This window comes from Podarcis melisellensis (assembly GCF_964234715.1).
Source record: "Podarcis melisellensis genome assembly, chromosome: 1".
Lineage (NCBI taxonomy): Eukaryota > Metazoa > Chordata > Lepidosauria > Squamata > Lacertidae > Podarcis > Podarcis melisellensis.
Genome location: NC_138528.1, coordinates 109,470,656 through 109,487,974, shown reverse-complemented (window position 1 = coordinate 109,487,974; position 17,319 = coordinate 109,470,656). Strand labels below are relative to the sequence as shown.

The window sequence follows — 17,319 nt, the reverse complement described above, 5'->3', positions numbered from 1 at the left end:
TTTGAGATCCTCACCTGTAGTTTTATAAATCATTTAATGTGTCAACACGAATAGAATATTGCAGCTGTTGTATAAGGAATTATGATAATGACTGGAATGAAATGAAAACTCTCCCATTTTAAACGACCCCCCCCAAATCTTGCCTTCACCCCCACCCTTGACAAGCTTTCTTTGAGGGGAGCAGCTCCTCGCGAAAAAGTCCCACTCGAAACTTGCTCAATATTGCTGGGTCGTCATCCTTGCCCCACACCGCTCCTGCTGCAAAGGCCAGGGACCCTGCAGGAAGCGACTTGGAAGTTTCGCTCGCAAAGTTGCATCTCCGCACGCCCCGGTTGCAAAGTGCAACTGAAGGGAGGGGCAAGCGCTGCCCGGGCTTCCCGGGCCTGGAGCAAATGCCTCATGCTAGTTCCGGGGCCGGCGGGTATAAAGAGCTTTATGCAATGTCTGGAGAGGGTGGGAGCGTCGAGGCCAAGCGATGCCTCAGCTGACGAGCGCGCCTTTCTTCTGCAACTAGCGGGATCGGGAAAGACAGGGCGGGCGGGGGAGAGAGAGAGAGACAGACAGACAGACAGAGGGAAGGCAGCCCGAGAGGTGCTTGCAGAAGCGCGCCTTCCTCGCCAAGCCCGGCCAGCTGCGTGGCTGCGAGGGCTCCCTGCAAGCATCCCCGCGCAGATGGGACCTCGACGGCGCCGGGACGGCGGAGCAGCCGCTGCCTGCCAAGTGCTCGCCTTGCTCGCTGCATGCATCTTGCAAGCTGCCTGCCAAGGTAAGTCCCCCCCCCCCGCGCCTTTGCAGTTCCAGGGGGAACCCCACAACTTTTAAGTGTTTTTTTTTTAAGGGAGGGGGCAGGCAAGTTCTCTCCATGTCTTTATGGTGGAGGGGAGAAAGAGAGGACTGAGGGGGGGAGGGGGCTTGCTCTCCTTTATTTTTTCCCACCTAGCGGGTCCTCTATGGAGAATAACTTTCTCCCTCCCAACAGTGGACGCGCTTGACAAGCGACAAAGAAACGGGCTCCAGCTTCTTCCATCGCCGAGGACGGATTTTCCTCCCAAACGCGCTCGCTCAAAGGCGCGCCGAATTCGCACCCGGACCCGCCCCCTGCTCCGCGCGCGCTCAGCCAGCCCGCGTTTCTGTTCGCGAGTTCATCCTCTCAACAGTTTTATAACTGTTGCGGGCCGAGCTGCTGCTAGTCGCTCGTTGGTTGGCTTTGCAGTTTATATATATATATATATTGGGCATAGATTCATTTCAACTCTAAATCGCGCGCGCACGAGGGCCGTTTTGGTTTTTTGCTGCTGCAAGGTGCATCCGCTTACCGTCGTCTTGCAGTGGGGTGGCTTTGAACCGGTGCGCGCGCGCGATTTTTAGTTGCAATGAATATATGTATGTATGTATGTATGTATTGGAGGGAAATTTGTGCAAATTTGTACGCTGGAGGGGTTGTGTCTGTGTGTTTCCTTTTTGCAAAGCAAAGATCGGTGGTTGTTTTTGTCCAAAGCAGAATAATAAGCCCCCTTCCCATCGGTCAGGCTCTCCCTGGCAGATTTGAAGTTGGAGGAGAGAACTTTTTCTCTGAGCTTTGCTGTTGCTAGGCAACGCCGGGAAGCATGTGACTGGCAGAGCCTTTGGCCGCATCACCACCTCCTCCTCCTCCTCCTCCTCCTCCTCATCCCCTGGTACTAATCTGACTGTTGAGGATGGAGGAGCTCTATCTCCCACAGCCTCATTCCCACCTTGTAAAGGCAGCCCCTTCCTCCCTGCCCCTCTCCCTCTCTGGCCTCCCGCACAAGCAAAGCGTAATTACCCTACAATTAATGAAAACCCCATTGTTGAAGCAGGATTAGGACTAGATTTCTTGGGGCACATCTGTAGGCCCGGGGAGCGCCCCCCTCCAGCCACCAGTGTGTGTGTATGTGTGTGTGTTGGTTGTGTGGGTGCATTCAAACTGTTAATCTGCTTTCTTTGCTCAACTCTTAGCCTAAGCTCCTTAGAAGGAATCAAGTAAGTAATTATACAGCAACTGCTGCTAACAGCACCCTCTTTCCGAGGGGGGGAAGCAGATACCTGCAAAAGGTCCCACTGAGAAGGTCAACATGGGCAGGAAGCTAATTCCCTTGCAGTTATTATTTTCATTAATGTCTGGAGCCAAGGAAGGGCTGGCATGTCTTTGAATTTTCAGGCCCCCCCTCCCCTCTCCCCCTAACACTGCTGAGAGGGCATTTTCATTCCCAAACCTTACTTGTGTGGAAAATTCTGGGCTCTGAGCATCACATCAGGCCCCAGAGACACATTTTGTAGGTTTAAGTCATGTTAATATATTGTACCAAATGCAACATTCTTGGTATGCGCATGTGTGATTGGCGGCGGCGGGGGGGGGGGTAGTAAGTCTGTGATATTTATCGCCACTATGGTGTAGTGGTTAGAGTGCTGGATTTCGACTGATGATGATGATGATTAATAAAAATGTAATTTATTAATTATACCCTACCCATCTGGTTGGGATTCTCCAGCCACTCTGGGTGGCTCCCAACAGAATATCAAAAACACGATAAAACATCGAACATTAAAAACTTCCCTAAACAGGGCTGCATTCACATGTCGTCTAAAAGTCAGATATTTGTTTATTTACTTGACACCTGATGGGAGGGCCTTCCACAGGGCGGGTACCACTACCGAGAAGGCCCTCTGCCTGGTTCCCTGTAACCTCACTGCTTGCGGTGAGGGAACCACCAGAAAGCCCTCAGAGCTGGACTGTAGTGTCCGGGCTGGAGTGCGGGTAGAGATGCTCCTTCAGAGGCCTGGGTTCAAATTCTTGCTCGACCACAAAGTTTGCTGAGTAAGCTAGGAACATAGGAAGCATTGGTTTACGGATCTGTTCATGTTTACATGAACATGAAATGCTTACAACAGAGGTTTTCAACCTTTTTGAGTCCATGGCTCCCTTGATCAACTGTACATTATTTCTGCGGTACCCCTATGGGGATCAGTTTTGTCACCCCTTGCCTGCACAGCTGGCAGCCTCTCACCCTTTTTAGAAACATCTTCCCTTGTGGGAGTGTTCCCTCAGTCTCCTCTCACCTCTTCTTGGGAGCCCTCTGGGCAGCCACAGATGCCACCTCTGGTCTCTGAGCTGCCCCCACCCCTGTGCCAAAGAGAGGTGCCTCCTCACAGTGCCCCACAGAGGCCTGGGACTTGTCTGTCCATTCCCAACGGCAAGGGCTGGTGGACTGGATGGTTGGGCTCCCTTGCCTGCTTGCTTGCTCACTCTGAGGCTGCCTCAGCTCCTGGCAACCAGCACCCCCTGGCCAGCCCCAGAGGCACCATTTGCCTGGGGAGCTTGTAGCCAGGGCTGCTGCAACAAATAGATGTGCAAGCCTTTGGGAGGAAGAGACACGAGAGGGTGTCAGAGGAGGGAGGGAAGGAAGGAAAGAGGGACAGAGGCCAGTGTTGCTCGCAGCACCCTGACCATCATTCAAGGCACCCCAGGGTGTCACAGCACACTGGTTGAAAACCACTGGCATACAACATTTATAATTTGAATATAATGGGCAAAGGTCTTAGCGTTGGGTCTTTCTCCTTTAATTTCACTTCATTGCCACCTGCTTTTTGAAAATAAGTATAGATCTTACAATGTGGCTGTGGGGAAAGAAAAACAGTTGTATTTTTTAAAAAAGCATATTACAAAGGAGGACAGCCGCTGACAGTAACTTGAGTTATAAGCTCAACTGGAGAATGTTCAAATTTCATGGCTATTGGGGCACCAATTAAGATCCTCCTTAACAAATGTACAGATTTTTTTTTTTTAAAGTTATGAGACAATTAATGGCATATGAGAAATAGTCATGGGAGAAAACACAATGATAAAGGGTCTGATCTCATTTATATGTAGATAAATTATAGAATCACAATTCCATCCTCAACAAACTTTGAAAAGTTGGTGGTAATTCAAACTGGAATGGCATAGAAGAAGAGGAACAGAATAAACTATGGCCAAAAGCATCATATAAGTCCTTTCAGCAACAGCCAGGGAAAGAACTTTCAAGATTGTTCATGGGATGGTATTTAACTCCTAGGCATCTATCATATATCAAACCAAATAGCAGTCCCATGTGCAGGATGCCCTAGTATAGCTATGTACCAACATTTTCTACTTTGGATAGGAGTGCCCTTTGGCAGGAGTGTGCCAGAGAGTAGAAAAACTTTGGAAGCATATATTTGGAGAGAGATCACTGATTATGGCACAGATAATTCCTATGGCCCTTGGCTTGGCATTACTCAATTTATATGGTCAGGACATGGAGCAAATCACAAATAAGGAACCATAGGCAGACCCTGGAAATCTTTACAACACAGAGCAATAGTATAATGTTGTATGGTAGGCAGCACTGCTGGAAAAACTAACACAAAAAATAAAAGTGTCAAAACAGAAAAAAGAAATGGGACAGTTTTTGTGCAGTCTACCACAATTTTATTAATTACAGAAGTATATACCAATGAGTTTAAGAGGGTCTTCTGGCGGTTCCCTCACTGTGAAAAGTGAAGTTACAGGGAACCAGTCAGAGAGGGCCTTTTCGGCAGTGGCACCCACCCTGCGGAATGCCCTCCTGTCAGATGTTGTAGAGATAAACAACTGCACGACTTTTGGAATACATCTGAAGGCAGCCCTGTATAGGGAAGTTTTTATTGTTTGATGTTTTTCTGTGGTTTTATATGTGTTGTAAGATGCCCAGAGTGGCTGGGGAAACCCAAACAGATGCAGATGAGCGCGGCATAAATAATAAAATTGTTGTTGTTGTTGCTGTTATTACTATTATTATTATTTATTATTAACCAAAGGCTATAACGTTACAAATGGGACGCGGGTGGTGCTGTCGGTTAAACCACAGAGCCTAGGACTTGCCGATCAGAAGGTTGGCGGTTGGAATCCCCGCAACGGGATGAGCTCCCGTTGCATGGTTCCAGCTCCTGCCAACCTAGCAGTTTGAAAGCACATCAAAGTGCAAGTAGATAAATAGGTACCGCTCCGGTGGGAAGGTAAATGGTGTTTCCGTGTGCTGGTCTGGTTCGTCAGAAGCGGCTTAGTCATGCTGGCCACATGGCCTGGAAGCTGTACGCTGACTCCCTCGGCCTATAGAGCGAGATGAGCGCCGCAGCCCCAGAGTCGGCCACAACTGGACCTAATGGTCAGGGGTCCCTTTACCTTTACCTATAACAGGGGTCTGCAACTTTTAAGACAAAAAGAGCCACTTGGACCTGTTTCCGAAGAAAAAAAAACTGGGAGCCGCAAAACTCGTCATTATAAAAATAACTTTTTTGTCACTTTTTTATTATTTCTTTGTTTGACCCCTCAGAATTACTCCTCCTCATAGAAATAAACGTTAAATTAACAAGTTATCTTTTTTTGTGTGTGTGTTCTTCACTCCCCTTCAAAACAGTGACCAGCGTACATGCCCCTTACAATGTAGCGGGCGGGAAGGTGACGTCGGGACGGTGAGTGACTAACGCACACACCGCCCCCATGCGATGTCACAGCCAGTACAGAGCCCGCCACAGTGGGGAGTGTCGGGGCGCACAATGCACTCCTCCCTTCGTTAGTATCCGCCCCGGAGCGGCAAAGGTGTAAAAGAGCCACATGCGGCTCCGGAGCCGCGGGTTGCAGACCCCTGGACTAGGTGAACTTCATCGTCCCGTCCATCTCTACGATTCTACGATTCTTTCTTGCATATGGAGCATAAAGCGCCACTTTTATGTGTCACAAATCTGTTGGCTTCACTCAAAATAAAGGGAACCATTTCTGCCTTAGTAAGCCTAATTAGCAAAGGTTTCCGAAATCAGTCTCTTTAATCCCTATAAAAAAGGCAGATTAACAAGTAATGCATGCTGTCTTCCACCTGTGGCTGGCCCACATATACAGAGTCCATCATATGGGAACCTATTGTCCGAGACCCCCGCGGACATCGCCTGGAATCTGACCTCCGACCTCCTTAAAGGCATTTTTTAAACCAGGCATGAGTTAGGTATGACATGCTCTGAAAAATGCTCCATTTTCAGAAGTGGGAACCATGGTGAGAATCTGGAATTCCTAATTAAATGCAAATCCCATCTGGATTCTGTCCAGAAGAGCTAGTCCCAAAGTTGTCTCTTATTCATGGTTAAGAGCAGAATTTGACTCTGAGAAGTATAAACATATATAAGCTTTTGTCGTGTAGATGCCAAGTATTGGATATTACACCATTCTGTGTAACGCAAAGCAGGAAAACATTCAGCTGAATTACACATATGGCAGAGCAGGACCTGTAGTTTTTTTTACAATGAATGTAGTGTGGTGTATATACTTTACTTTATCTCTCCCCCCCCCTTGTTAATTTGACTGTTTCTGGCCAGTTATTCAAAGATGAAAACAAAAATATGTAAAACCAAATCACTGACATCCTTACAATGTTACTTACCTGTGTTTGCCAGTCTAAAGGATACGTGTAACTAAAATAAACTGTTATTGTAACTGTTCCATCTCTTTTCTCTCTTGATCCAGTTTATAAAACGTAAGACTTTTATTTCATTTTTTCTTTTGTTTATGTTACCTACACTCATGTAGGTTGCATGCTGTTAAGCAGTTTAAGTTTGTATATTTTGCAAGTGGAATATCAATAAAAGAAATTTCCAAAAAAATAATAATAGTAGGGAGGATACATATGTATACAGAAGCAAGTTTGTGAATTAAAAGGAAAACAAAATGTTAAACTTTCTAAGAGGTTCCCGTGACCTGTGAGTTTGCAGGATGCTCAGAATGTTGTGGTGGCAATTGAGAGACAAAGTAGTACAGTAGTAGTAAAAAAAAGAGGAAATTAGCCTGGCTCCTAACAAATTGTCTTGGGGAAGCATTGATTGTGGTGGGGAAAGTATGTTCTTTAGAACCAATCTCTTTGTACTGTGCAGGGATGTTTTAGAAGGGAGAAAAAGAACAGGGTGCCTTTTACCTTTCCACTCTCTGGACCTTCTTCCAGAGAGTACAATACAAAATGTAAGTACAGTACAGTACAAAGATCTCAGATTCAAGGCTGCCAGCCCTGAGTCCTCTTCAGTGAAGGTGCCAGGGAGGTAAGGGACTGGTGTGTGTGTGTGGAACCTTTGTCCTTCCCTTGCTACTGAATCTTCTCATCTCCTCCCCTCCACCCCATGCAACAGTTACACTCAGAGTAGACCCGTTGAAATGAATGAACATGGCTAACACAAATCCATTAATTTCAGTGGGCCTACTCATAAAAGATAATTGAGTACCACCCTATAAGGCTCACACAAAAATCCACTCCTCACCCCCTTCCTCAAATCAGGAAAGCTTTTGTGTTGTTCATGTTAAATAATTGGAAATCGGAAATTTGCACATTATCTACCCAGAAAGCTATCAAGAGATCTCAGTACACTACCTGCCAACTTCTGGTATACAAGATAAAAAACAACAACAGGCTGACCCATTCACAATGGCATTCCCAGCAGCAATGTTAAACATTTAGCTATGCTATCCTAATTCAACAGCTGTTGTGAACTATAATTTTGAATGCTGCATCTAGGCTAGAACTTCCTGACAAATTCTCGTTCAGCAGTTTTGAATGTGAGCCTCTCTTTAAAGTCGTCTTGTTGAACCATGTTGACTTTCAAGTCAGCAGCAGAGTGCCTTTTCTGGGGAGACTGAAATATTCTCCTTCTGGAAGACGGAAGCTCTTAATGAAGTCATTTCTGATGTCAGAATTGTGCCCATTTATTAGCTTGTGTTGAAACATTGGCTTGTTTTATTTATGTAGGCATCGTGGCAGGCGATTGCATATGTGAACACATTGGGTGTTGAGCAGGTGAATGAACCTCGTGATAGTATGGCAGATGTTGCCATGTATTGTCATAGCGTTACCTGAATAAATATGGGAACAGAGTCTTCCTCCGTGTTCCAGAGCTTAGTTCCTGGGTTTGCATCTTTGTTAAATAGTTGCAGGTGAGTAGCCATTTTAGAATAGGGGCCAGTCTGTGAATGAGAGCTGGTCTCCTCCCCAAGGCATTTGAAGGAGAAGTATCACTCTGATTGGGTTGTAGTTACATTTTGGCTGGGGCCTGTGATTGACAAGAAATGTTTTGTCAATTTCTCTTCTGGACCTGTCATAACAGTTTTCTCTTGAGCACCAGTCTGAGCTTTTCAATCTGATTCTTAACTTAATTGGGTGACTACTGCAGTTTTAAGATGCCCTGTTGTTGTTCTAGCGCTAGCTCTTGTCTGATGAGCTGTAACAAATGTAGTTGTGTTGTAGAGCATGACTGTAGTTGATGGATTGTGTGATGCACATTTGAGTTAGTTAAAAAAAGCTGATGTACAGTGGTTAGCAGTGCTCCCCACCCTAGAAAAATAGGTGGAAGTACTCACCATGAAGTCGTTACAGTAAGTGCCACACAACATAAAGATGTGTCCTTGAGTACCCCTGAAAAGAAAAGCACTGGTGGTTAGTAAGTTTATGGTATTAGGTGATGGTTGTCCTCATAACTGCATCATGGTGCTTGGAAAATTAACTTGCTGAATGGATTGTTCCAAGGTCAGGTTGAGGATGGGTTGAATTCTGGTGGAACCTAGATGATGGGTCTAGATCAGCGGTTCTCAACCTGTGGGTCCCCAGATGTTGTTGGATTACAACGCCCATCATCCCTGAGCTCTGGGCCTTGCTAGCTAGGGGTGATGGGAGTTGTAGTTCAACAACATCTGTGGACCCACAGGTTGAGAACCACTGATCTAGATGATGCCAAGCATATCTCCGGTAAACATGAGGTACTGGGAAATGAATTGTTGGCACGGTGGAACCATGTTTGGTGCCAATTGCAATGCATTTAACTTAAAACCCTATAACCCTACTCATAAATAATGGCGGGTGAGGACACAGTGGGAAAGCATGCTATCCAGATGTGCTGTGGCGGCATCAAGGCTAGTATCCCTAGTTTGTAGCCCATCTTTGTGGGGGATGTTAGTGTACAGAACCTCGGCATCTAAGGTTGTTGGAATAGCATTCTGTGGAAGATAGTTAATGGGCTATTGTTATCTCAGGTATGCTTATCTCAGTAAATAACTAGGGATAGCAGCACACAGCTTGTAAATTAAGTCTGTAACTAAAAGTCCTTACTGTGATAGTGCCAATGCCACAGACAACAAGACAGCCAGGGTTGTCTGGTTTGTATTTACTCAGATGATAGAACATCTGAATCTCTGAATGAGTAGCCACCACTTCCAGCTCTAAACTATTCACAGCCCTTCCTTGCATCCCAATGAGTTGAACTATAGTTTGCTTAACCTATGGGTTTGTGAACAAGCTGGAATCCAAAACAGTGGTTTGATACTGGCTTGGTCATGGGTTGATAAAATTGGAAGTAGATTTCCAATTTCGTCTTCTGGTGTGGGGGCATTCATGAGTCTACAACTCTTTCACAGGAAGCCATAGTTTCCAGTTCTGTTTGAACCAGCCCATTATGTTCTCTGGAGTTGTGCTGTTCCATTCTAGTATAGGAAAAAATTATATTACTGTATAAAGGACTTTTAGTAAGCCTTGAGCCAAATAAACTGCTATGCACTGGTCTATGTCCTGTACTCTTGTGGAAAGTCTGTAATGGAGATTTGATTTTGATCAAGGATGAAGGATCTAACTCACAGGGGGAAAGGATATAAAGGATATTAAATGTTTAAATTTATTGTTTTGTATCCTGCTAACTTTTAGTTGTGATGTATCATTTTACTTTTTCCCAGCTTTTAGGAAATTAGATTGAATGTTGTTGTATTTTCACAGTTTTTATGTAAATGTCTTAGATAATTTTTTTATATTAAGCAGCATAAAATTTAACAAATACTACCATTTTGTGTTGAATAAATGTAGTAATTTTTACAATTTGCTCTCATTGTAGTGATAGCAATTTCGTATTTGCTTTATTCAAGAGTATCGAGTACTAGGCTAATATTTCTGTCATTAATAGTCAGTATTGTTTAGATTTCTCTTTAATTCTTTTTAAATTGTTTAGAACATTGGTGGGTGTTAAGAATAGTGGTTCAGATTCACTCTTACTCAAAATAAGTATAGCAAAAGGTTATAAACTATTTATCTAATTTTATGGGGTTTTTTCCCAGAAGAAGATAAAGAAGCTGTTTGCAAGTCTTTTAATAGGTTGACAGCAAATTAAATATCATTTAACTAGAGAATCTTTATCGGTGATGTATTTTTGAATAAATGGTGCTGGGTTTTTGTACTTCCCTTAATCTTTCTTTAATAATTTACTCTTTTTCTATGTCCCAAGCAGGGAAGCGTATCAGGAATTTGCTAAGTAATCACTTAAAGTGGAGAATAGGACAAGAATAGGACAATTTCAGTTACACGTTGAAAGCAGTAACTAGATGACACCTGGTTAGACTTACGGTAAATTCCACTTTGCCAGTGGTTAAAGTTACAGCCAATTATTAAGCTGCAAAACTGAAGACAAAACAGGTACTGGGCATCTAAGGAGACTTAAGACTAAGATAGACGTGCAATCTATTTAACACTTCCAGGTCCATGAAAGACTTCCCTTCTTTTACATATTGAGCTAACTAGAAATTTGAGTAACACAATTCCACTTTAATCCAGATTTACTTTCCATGTGTTCTACAGGAAATTAGGACAGTCATTTGAGGGGAGACAGCAAATAGCAATACCAGTAAAGCCTTTTCTCCCTTTCCTTCTGGGCTTTGTGAGCTGAAGTAGTATTGTTCTGAGCTTTCCCCTCATATTTGTCTTCTTGCAGTGTTAGGTTTTTGGCAGATCAAAGACCAACCGTGTTTATTTTTCTTTTAGATAATGAAGAGCTAAACCTGCTGCCCTTTAGCTCAAGGGTCCCCCCCTTAAGTCCCCCCCCTTTTTTAAAGTGCTAACTCCTGCAAAATTCTACCAAATGCAGTGGACTAAGGAAAGCCTTTCAGAATTTGACCCCGGATCATTTGCATTACTTTAGCTGACACGACCTGAATGTAAGATTAACCCAAAGGAAACTTTTATTTCTTGGCATTTAAGAAGAAACTACAGTAAGTTTTAGGACGGTTGGAGTAGTTTCTATACTGATCTAAAGATGCATGTTAAAACGAATTAGGCATTTCTCTGGTCAGTGCCCAGATATGAGACTTCTTGGCAAACCTACACAGCCCTGAATTAAATGAAGACAGTCTATACATTTAATAAATAGATTCTTCATGTGCCAGGGTGGGGAATGGGGAAGGGACAGGATTTTGTCATGTAGTCATCACCTCCACAATTTTCATATTTTGCCAAACTTAGCAAAACTTCTTGCAATTTTCTTGTAAACTTAGAAGATCCTTAATAAACTACAGAATATTGGGGTGGGGGCAATGAAGAATACATAGGTTATCTCCTTGATGAAAATGTGTAGTATAGGATTTCAACCTAAATATGTCATTTTTTATGACATTTGCACCCTGACCTGAGCTTTACTCCCATGGCTCTCATAAGGATGTGAGATACCCCATTGTTTTATAGAAAGCGAAAATCCAGTTATGTACACGAAGCCACAATCGATTCTGGAATAAATTGGTACAGCCTAACTAAGTAGCTCAGGGACGCAGGTGGTGCTGTGGGTTAAACCACAGAGCCTAGGACTTGCCGATCAGAAGGTCGGCGGTTCGAATCCCTGCAACGGGGTGAGCTCCCCTTGCTCGGTCCCTGCTCCTACCAACCTAGCAGTTCAAAAGCACGTCAAAGTGCAAGTAGATAAATAGGAACCGCTCTGGTGGGAAGGTAAACTGCGTTTGCCAGAAGCAGCTTGGCCACGGAAGCTGTACACGGAAGCTCCCTCGGCCAATAAAGCGAGATGAGCGCCGCAACCCCAGAGTCGGCCATGATGGGACCTAATGGTCAGGGGTCTCTTTACCTTTACCTTTAACAAAGTAGCTTGGGACCAAGTGCCTGTAGGAAATTTTGGCTTAGGTGAGGGGCGAAAGGTTCTGTTGTTCTTTTTCTCGTCCTGAATCCAGAACTGTCCATTTCAGGACAGTGAAAGGCACCGAAAGAAAGGTACAGTGATTAAAGTCCTTTGGAATACAGGCAACTCCCAATTTATGCGGGGGTTACATTGCAAGGCACCACACGTCTAAATGAAATCACACATATTTGAAACACAATTGAGAAAACCTGCAAAGCCCCTGTTCTGCCCCGGCCTTGTTCCACCCCTTTTCATGACATTTTTGGGTCGCTTCCGGGTTTGGCGCGATGTGTGCGCACGCAGTCGTGCCCATATCACATGCACCTAAAACAGTTGCTGCCTGTATGTTCTGAAGATGATTAAAAACACCCCTCCTTGGAAGTTGTTACTGTGAGGCACACAGTTACAGTTTTGTGAACCAGAGACAGCTGCTTTGAGATTGCCCAGTAGCCTTAGGAAGCCAGTACAGGCAACCCCAGATTGGTGTGTGTGTGTTTGCGTTCCGAATCATTGCACACCTGCATGGAATCGTGCAATTGAAACACTCTGTTCTGCACCTGCCCCACCCTTTTAGTGACATATTTGATGACGTTTTCAGGTCAATTCCGGGTTCAGCACTCTGCTCATATCTGTCACGCCTAAAACAGTTTGCCTGTAGTCAGTTGATCAAGATGAGACTGGCAGCTAAAGAAAACTTTGCTTAGGTTCTGCGTTGGCTTTACAGTGGTACCTCGGGTTAAGTACTTAATTCGTTCTGGAGGCCCGTTCTTAACCTGAAACTGTTCTTAACCTGTTCTTAACACTTTAGCTAATGGGGCCTCCCGCTGCCACTGCACAATTTCTGTTCTCACCCTGAAGCAAAATTCTTAACCCGAGGTACTATTTCTGGGTTAGCGGAGTCTGTAACCTGAAGCGTATGTAACCTGAAGCATATGTAACCCGAGGTACCACTGTACTGACTATATCATATGCCACATTTAAAGCAGATAGCCATCACTGGCACTCAGCGTTTTCTCCCCACTTTTAACTCCATCATGAAGCAGCCTGGGTTACCTGAATTATAAAATATCAAGTAAGTCTTACAGTCCTGTCATGGGAATCAGTTCAAGGCAGGTGATCACTGGCCTCATTCCTTTTAAAGAGCACTGGAATGTTCTCATCTAGCTTGACCACCAAAGAGAGAAGAAGACTGTTCTTTCTACTGCAAAGAATTTCAGACATTGTTGAACATTCTTCATTGTGGTTGACTGCACCTGTCTGGCCACTTTTGACATATGAGAGAAAACGTTACTATCAATTTATATCCCCCATAATTGTCAAGATGGTTTCTAAGCTATTTGCAAGTATAAAACAATTACAAAGCACACAATATTAACATTCACAATATGTGCATGAAAATGTGTGGTATGCATATTTAAAAGGTCTGGGTCAGGGATTTTGTGGCTCAATTTTTTTTATCTGGTTATGGCCATGCAAGTTTTGTTCAGTGTGTTGTATCGCAGCATGACTGCAATTCTGTGCATGCTTACTCGGAAATAAGTCTCACTGTATTCAGTGAGGTTTACTCGCAGGTAGATGTGCATGGGATTGTAGCCAGAGTTAATTGGAGCATGAACAGCCAACACATTAAATTATTTTAAAATTAAAGTATTTTCCTTGTGATGTGTTGATGGTGTTTCTCAGGTTTCCTAGTATGATCAAATTCTGCTTGAACAATTGAGTTCACCTTTTCACTTCATTGGTTTTCAGGTGTTTATTTTAGGGGCATAGCAACCCTAACGGCCCAGGAGTTGTTCAGAGTGGTGGAACCACCACTGCCCTCAAAAGTCCTGCCAACTTAACGCTGCTGACAGGATGGAAATGGTGGTTCTTGTCTGGTTTGGCTGTGCCAATTTCAGGTTAGTGCAACTAAAGGGTTCAGATCAAGCCCCTCTCTAGCAAATGGTTTGGCTTAGGATTCAGGAACTGCACTGTTTCAGGTCCAGGACTTTGCGTCAGCTAATGCTAGCAGCTGCATTGCTAGTCGTGGTTCCGAAACGGGAGACTGAACGGGCTGCTCCCATCTCAGTAATATGGATTGGGTGTTAGTATTGTTGAAGCTAACTTGCCCAGAGGACAGCCAATATATCAGACTCAAAAGCTAGGAGCAATTAGTACGCAAACCTTTCAATAGTTCAACCATTTTTGGAAAATCTTTTGAAATAAAATCCTTTTTGCACCTTGAGCCCAGCATAGTTCTTTCATATTAAGCTGAGGTTGGATGGCCACCTGTCCTGGATGTTCTTTAGTTGAGATTCCTGCATTGCAGGGGGTTGGACTGGATTGGCCCCCCTGGGGTTGCTTGCAACTCTACAATTCTGTGATTCTGTATTGTTTCAAGAACTCAACTTGTAAATGCCAAAGTAAGTGGCTGTCCTTTCGTTTGACTGTTTTATTGGTTTTCCAGTTCTTACAAGAGACTGAAGGATTAGCGTTGTTCTGTATCTGAAAAAAATTATATAGAAGTGTCGGGGTATGTCTGAAATATACTCGGAGTCCTGTAGTGATTTCATGCTCTTTATTGCAGCTGGTAAAACACTGGTTGAATTGCCCCCCAAACCTCAGGCTTTTATATACATTATTTACACAATGAGTCCCATCTGATTGGCTGATTCTGGAGCCTGATTGGTCTTTTCCTGCAGGCCAATCACTCCTAATAGGCTGATTAACTTACTCCTGGAGCCTGATTGGTCTTTTCTTCAAGCCAATCACTTGTTTCATTCTAGGATCCTACTTGCCTATTGTTCTAGGATCCAAGCGTAGTACAGTACAATAGTACATAACAGTGTCTTTACTAGCAAAATGCTAAGAAAACAAGCTGCTTGACAGCTTTGATTAAGTACATTGGTTTACACCTTTAGTTTGCGCGAAGGTAAGACAATATGCCTACATCAGATCCATTTGACTTAAATAGACATGCATTTCACAATAATATATTGAAGGTCTCGGGGCCACAGATCTGTTGCTTGTGCTGACCAGGCTGGAAGGCATGGAAGGGGCAGAGGCGTATCTAGGAGTTGGTGAAAGCAGCCCCTGCCAGGGGTGCAGACCTGCTCCCCCCAAAATCGCCTATTGGACTATAGAGTGTGTAGTTGTGTGTGTTGCAACGTGCCATCGCTGTCGTGGCAAGATCAAATGTGGGAAGAGCTTCCCATCCTTCTCGCACCATAACACAAAGGTGTGTGGTAAAGCAATTTTTGTGGGTGGTGGTTGGGCAATACAGCTCCTTGCCAAGGGCGCAAGGTACCCTTGATACCCCTCTGGGGGAGGGGGAGAGAGAAAAAATGTCCCTTTGCTGTGCTAGCTCCTAGGCTGGCACAGTGAAGAGGTCTGAACTGCACCCTACACATGACAACTGCAGAGATGGCTCAGGATCCAGCGCGTTGTTTGCTGGCTGTGCCGCCCCCCCGGTACAGGGGGTGCAGTTGGCAGCGATGCTGCCACCACCATTTTCTGCCCACCCACTGTTTGGAAAATTTGGGGTGCTTCTTTCCGGGGGAGGGGGGTGTCTTTCCTGCCAACTACAGTGGATTGGAGGTTTGGGTTGCTATATAGCAACCTTGTACATGTTTTGTACTGCCGAAAAAGCCTTGGTAGAGATGTGCGGCACTCTGTATATATTCACCGGGGTGGCAAAACAACAACACCCCGTACTTTGCAGAGTTGCCGCTGGCATCCGTCCATCTCGGGAGACAATGGAGGAATTGCGCCTTTGGGGGTGAAGTCAAAACTGTCGGAAGGTTGGAAGCAGATCCTTCTTCAGATTAACAGTTGTGGTATTCACTGGAAACCCTTGGCAGCTGCCGTACTATTTGTTGAAACGCAGTCAGCCATTTTTTATTCTGCAGTATTGATTTATATCAGACCTTCAAAAGTTACAACCTGCCAAACTGAGCACAACCTACCAGCTATGTATGTTGATTGATGAAGGTGATGTGTGTGTGGGGGGGGAGCAGGTTTGCAAAAGCAGGAGGAGGTGTCAAATCACCTGCTGGTCACAATACTTAGTCTTGGTGGTCCCAAGGTGCGCCGGCGACTGGATCTCTCTTATCCACCCCTACTCAAGAGTACTAAACAACAGATGAATGCATTTTGACAGTTCAAATGTCTTAAGAGATTCATGTGGATACAATAGTACAAACATATTTACCAAGCTATTATTGGCAGAGTGGTGTGAATACTTGAATATTTGATGCGAATTGTAATTAACAATCATTTTAGGTAAGGCAACATTTTGCTGCACTGAATGTTTGAGTCCTGCTGTCAGTATGGCAAGCAGGAAGTGCAGCTGAGGAGCTCTGATATTTTCTAGGATGCCTACCAAAAGTATAAAAATTGATTAATTGGTAGGTGCTAAGAGAGGGCCATAAGTTAAATGTGACATTTGAAAACAACCTTAATGTCTGGGATGACAAATGTCTCAATCTCAGCGCGAAGTCTCCTCTCCCTCTCCCCTGTGTGTGTGTGTGTGTGTGTGTGTGTGTGTGCTTTTGGAATTGTATCAGTATTTTTGTTAGTGCTAGGCAGTAAAATAATACTTGCATAATCTAAACAAATTAACATACACATTTTAACAGTAACTGAGTACTTCCTTTGGGAGAGAAGTGGTAACCACTTGGAAAGGATTGATAACTTCTGCCACTCTGATCATCAGTGAATTGGTTTAGATAAATTTAACAGATGGGTGAAACAGTGTTAGCTGAGATGCACAACCTTTTTGTAAAACTTCCCTAGTTTTGTAGAATTTTATTTCAGTTTGAAGACTCACATGGTTGCTTTCAGCGGGTTGCATCTCAGCGTGACAATAAAATAATCTAGTTGAGATATTTGAAACCACAACAGACTCTGCTTATGAATACCACTATATATTTTTTTCTGGGCATTATGTACTGGCTTGCATAAAGGCCTATTCATGCATCATTTTTTTTTGTCATTGTGAAGCATAATAGTTTTAAAAACTATTGCCCTTAGAAGTGAATGGAACAACACACTTGTCTGAAATTAGCAACAGTGCTTCTAGCCTCATGAGTGTGAATGGCTTTCTTTGTTAGCTATTCAGGTTTTGCCTCTTCGTTTCAAGTTAGCGACAGGGTGCACTTTAAATATATGTCTGGTTCCACAGTTGGAACTCCCTTCTTCTCCTGACCATGTGTGAGGGACCAAAGAGACAGATTCTTTTCATTTCCTCTGTGCTTATGTGTTAGTGATTAATCTTAGGTTTTCAGAAGTATGGATTGGGCTGATTTCAGGACATTTTGCTTTATCTGTCAAAGGCTTCTGAAGGTAGGCACATAGGAT

At 44.0% G+C, this 17,319-nt stretch overlaps 1 protein-coding gene across 2 annotated transcripts in view; it reads left to right on the top strand.

Annotated features, from left to right (window-relative positions):
* The first annotated feature begins 369 nt into the window (after positions 1-369).
* The window catches only part of LRP2 (LDL receptor related protein 2), a 141,334-nt gene continuing 124,384 nt past the window's right edge, over positions 370-17,319 (top strand). Inside the window, exon 1 of one of the 2 annotated variants that reach the window (XM_081924070.1) lies at positions 370-766. In XM_081924070.1, the coding sequence (XP_081780196.1) occupies positions 400-766 (367 nt within the window). In that variant the 5' untranslated portion in view covers positions 370-399. The remainder of the gene's footprint in view (positions 767-17,319) is intronic. The other variant, XM_081924071.1, reaches the window with a different exon arrangement.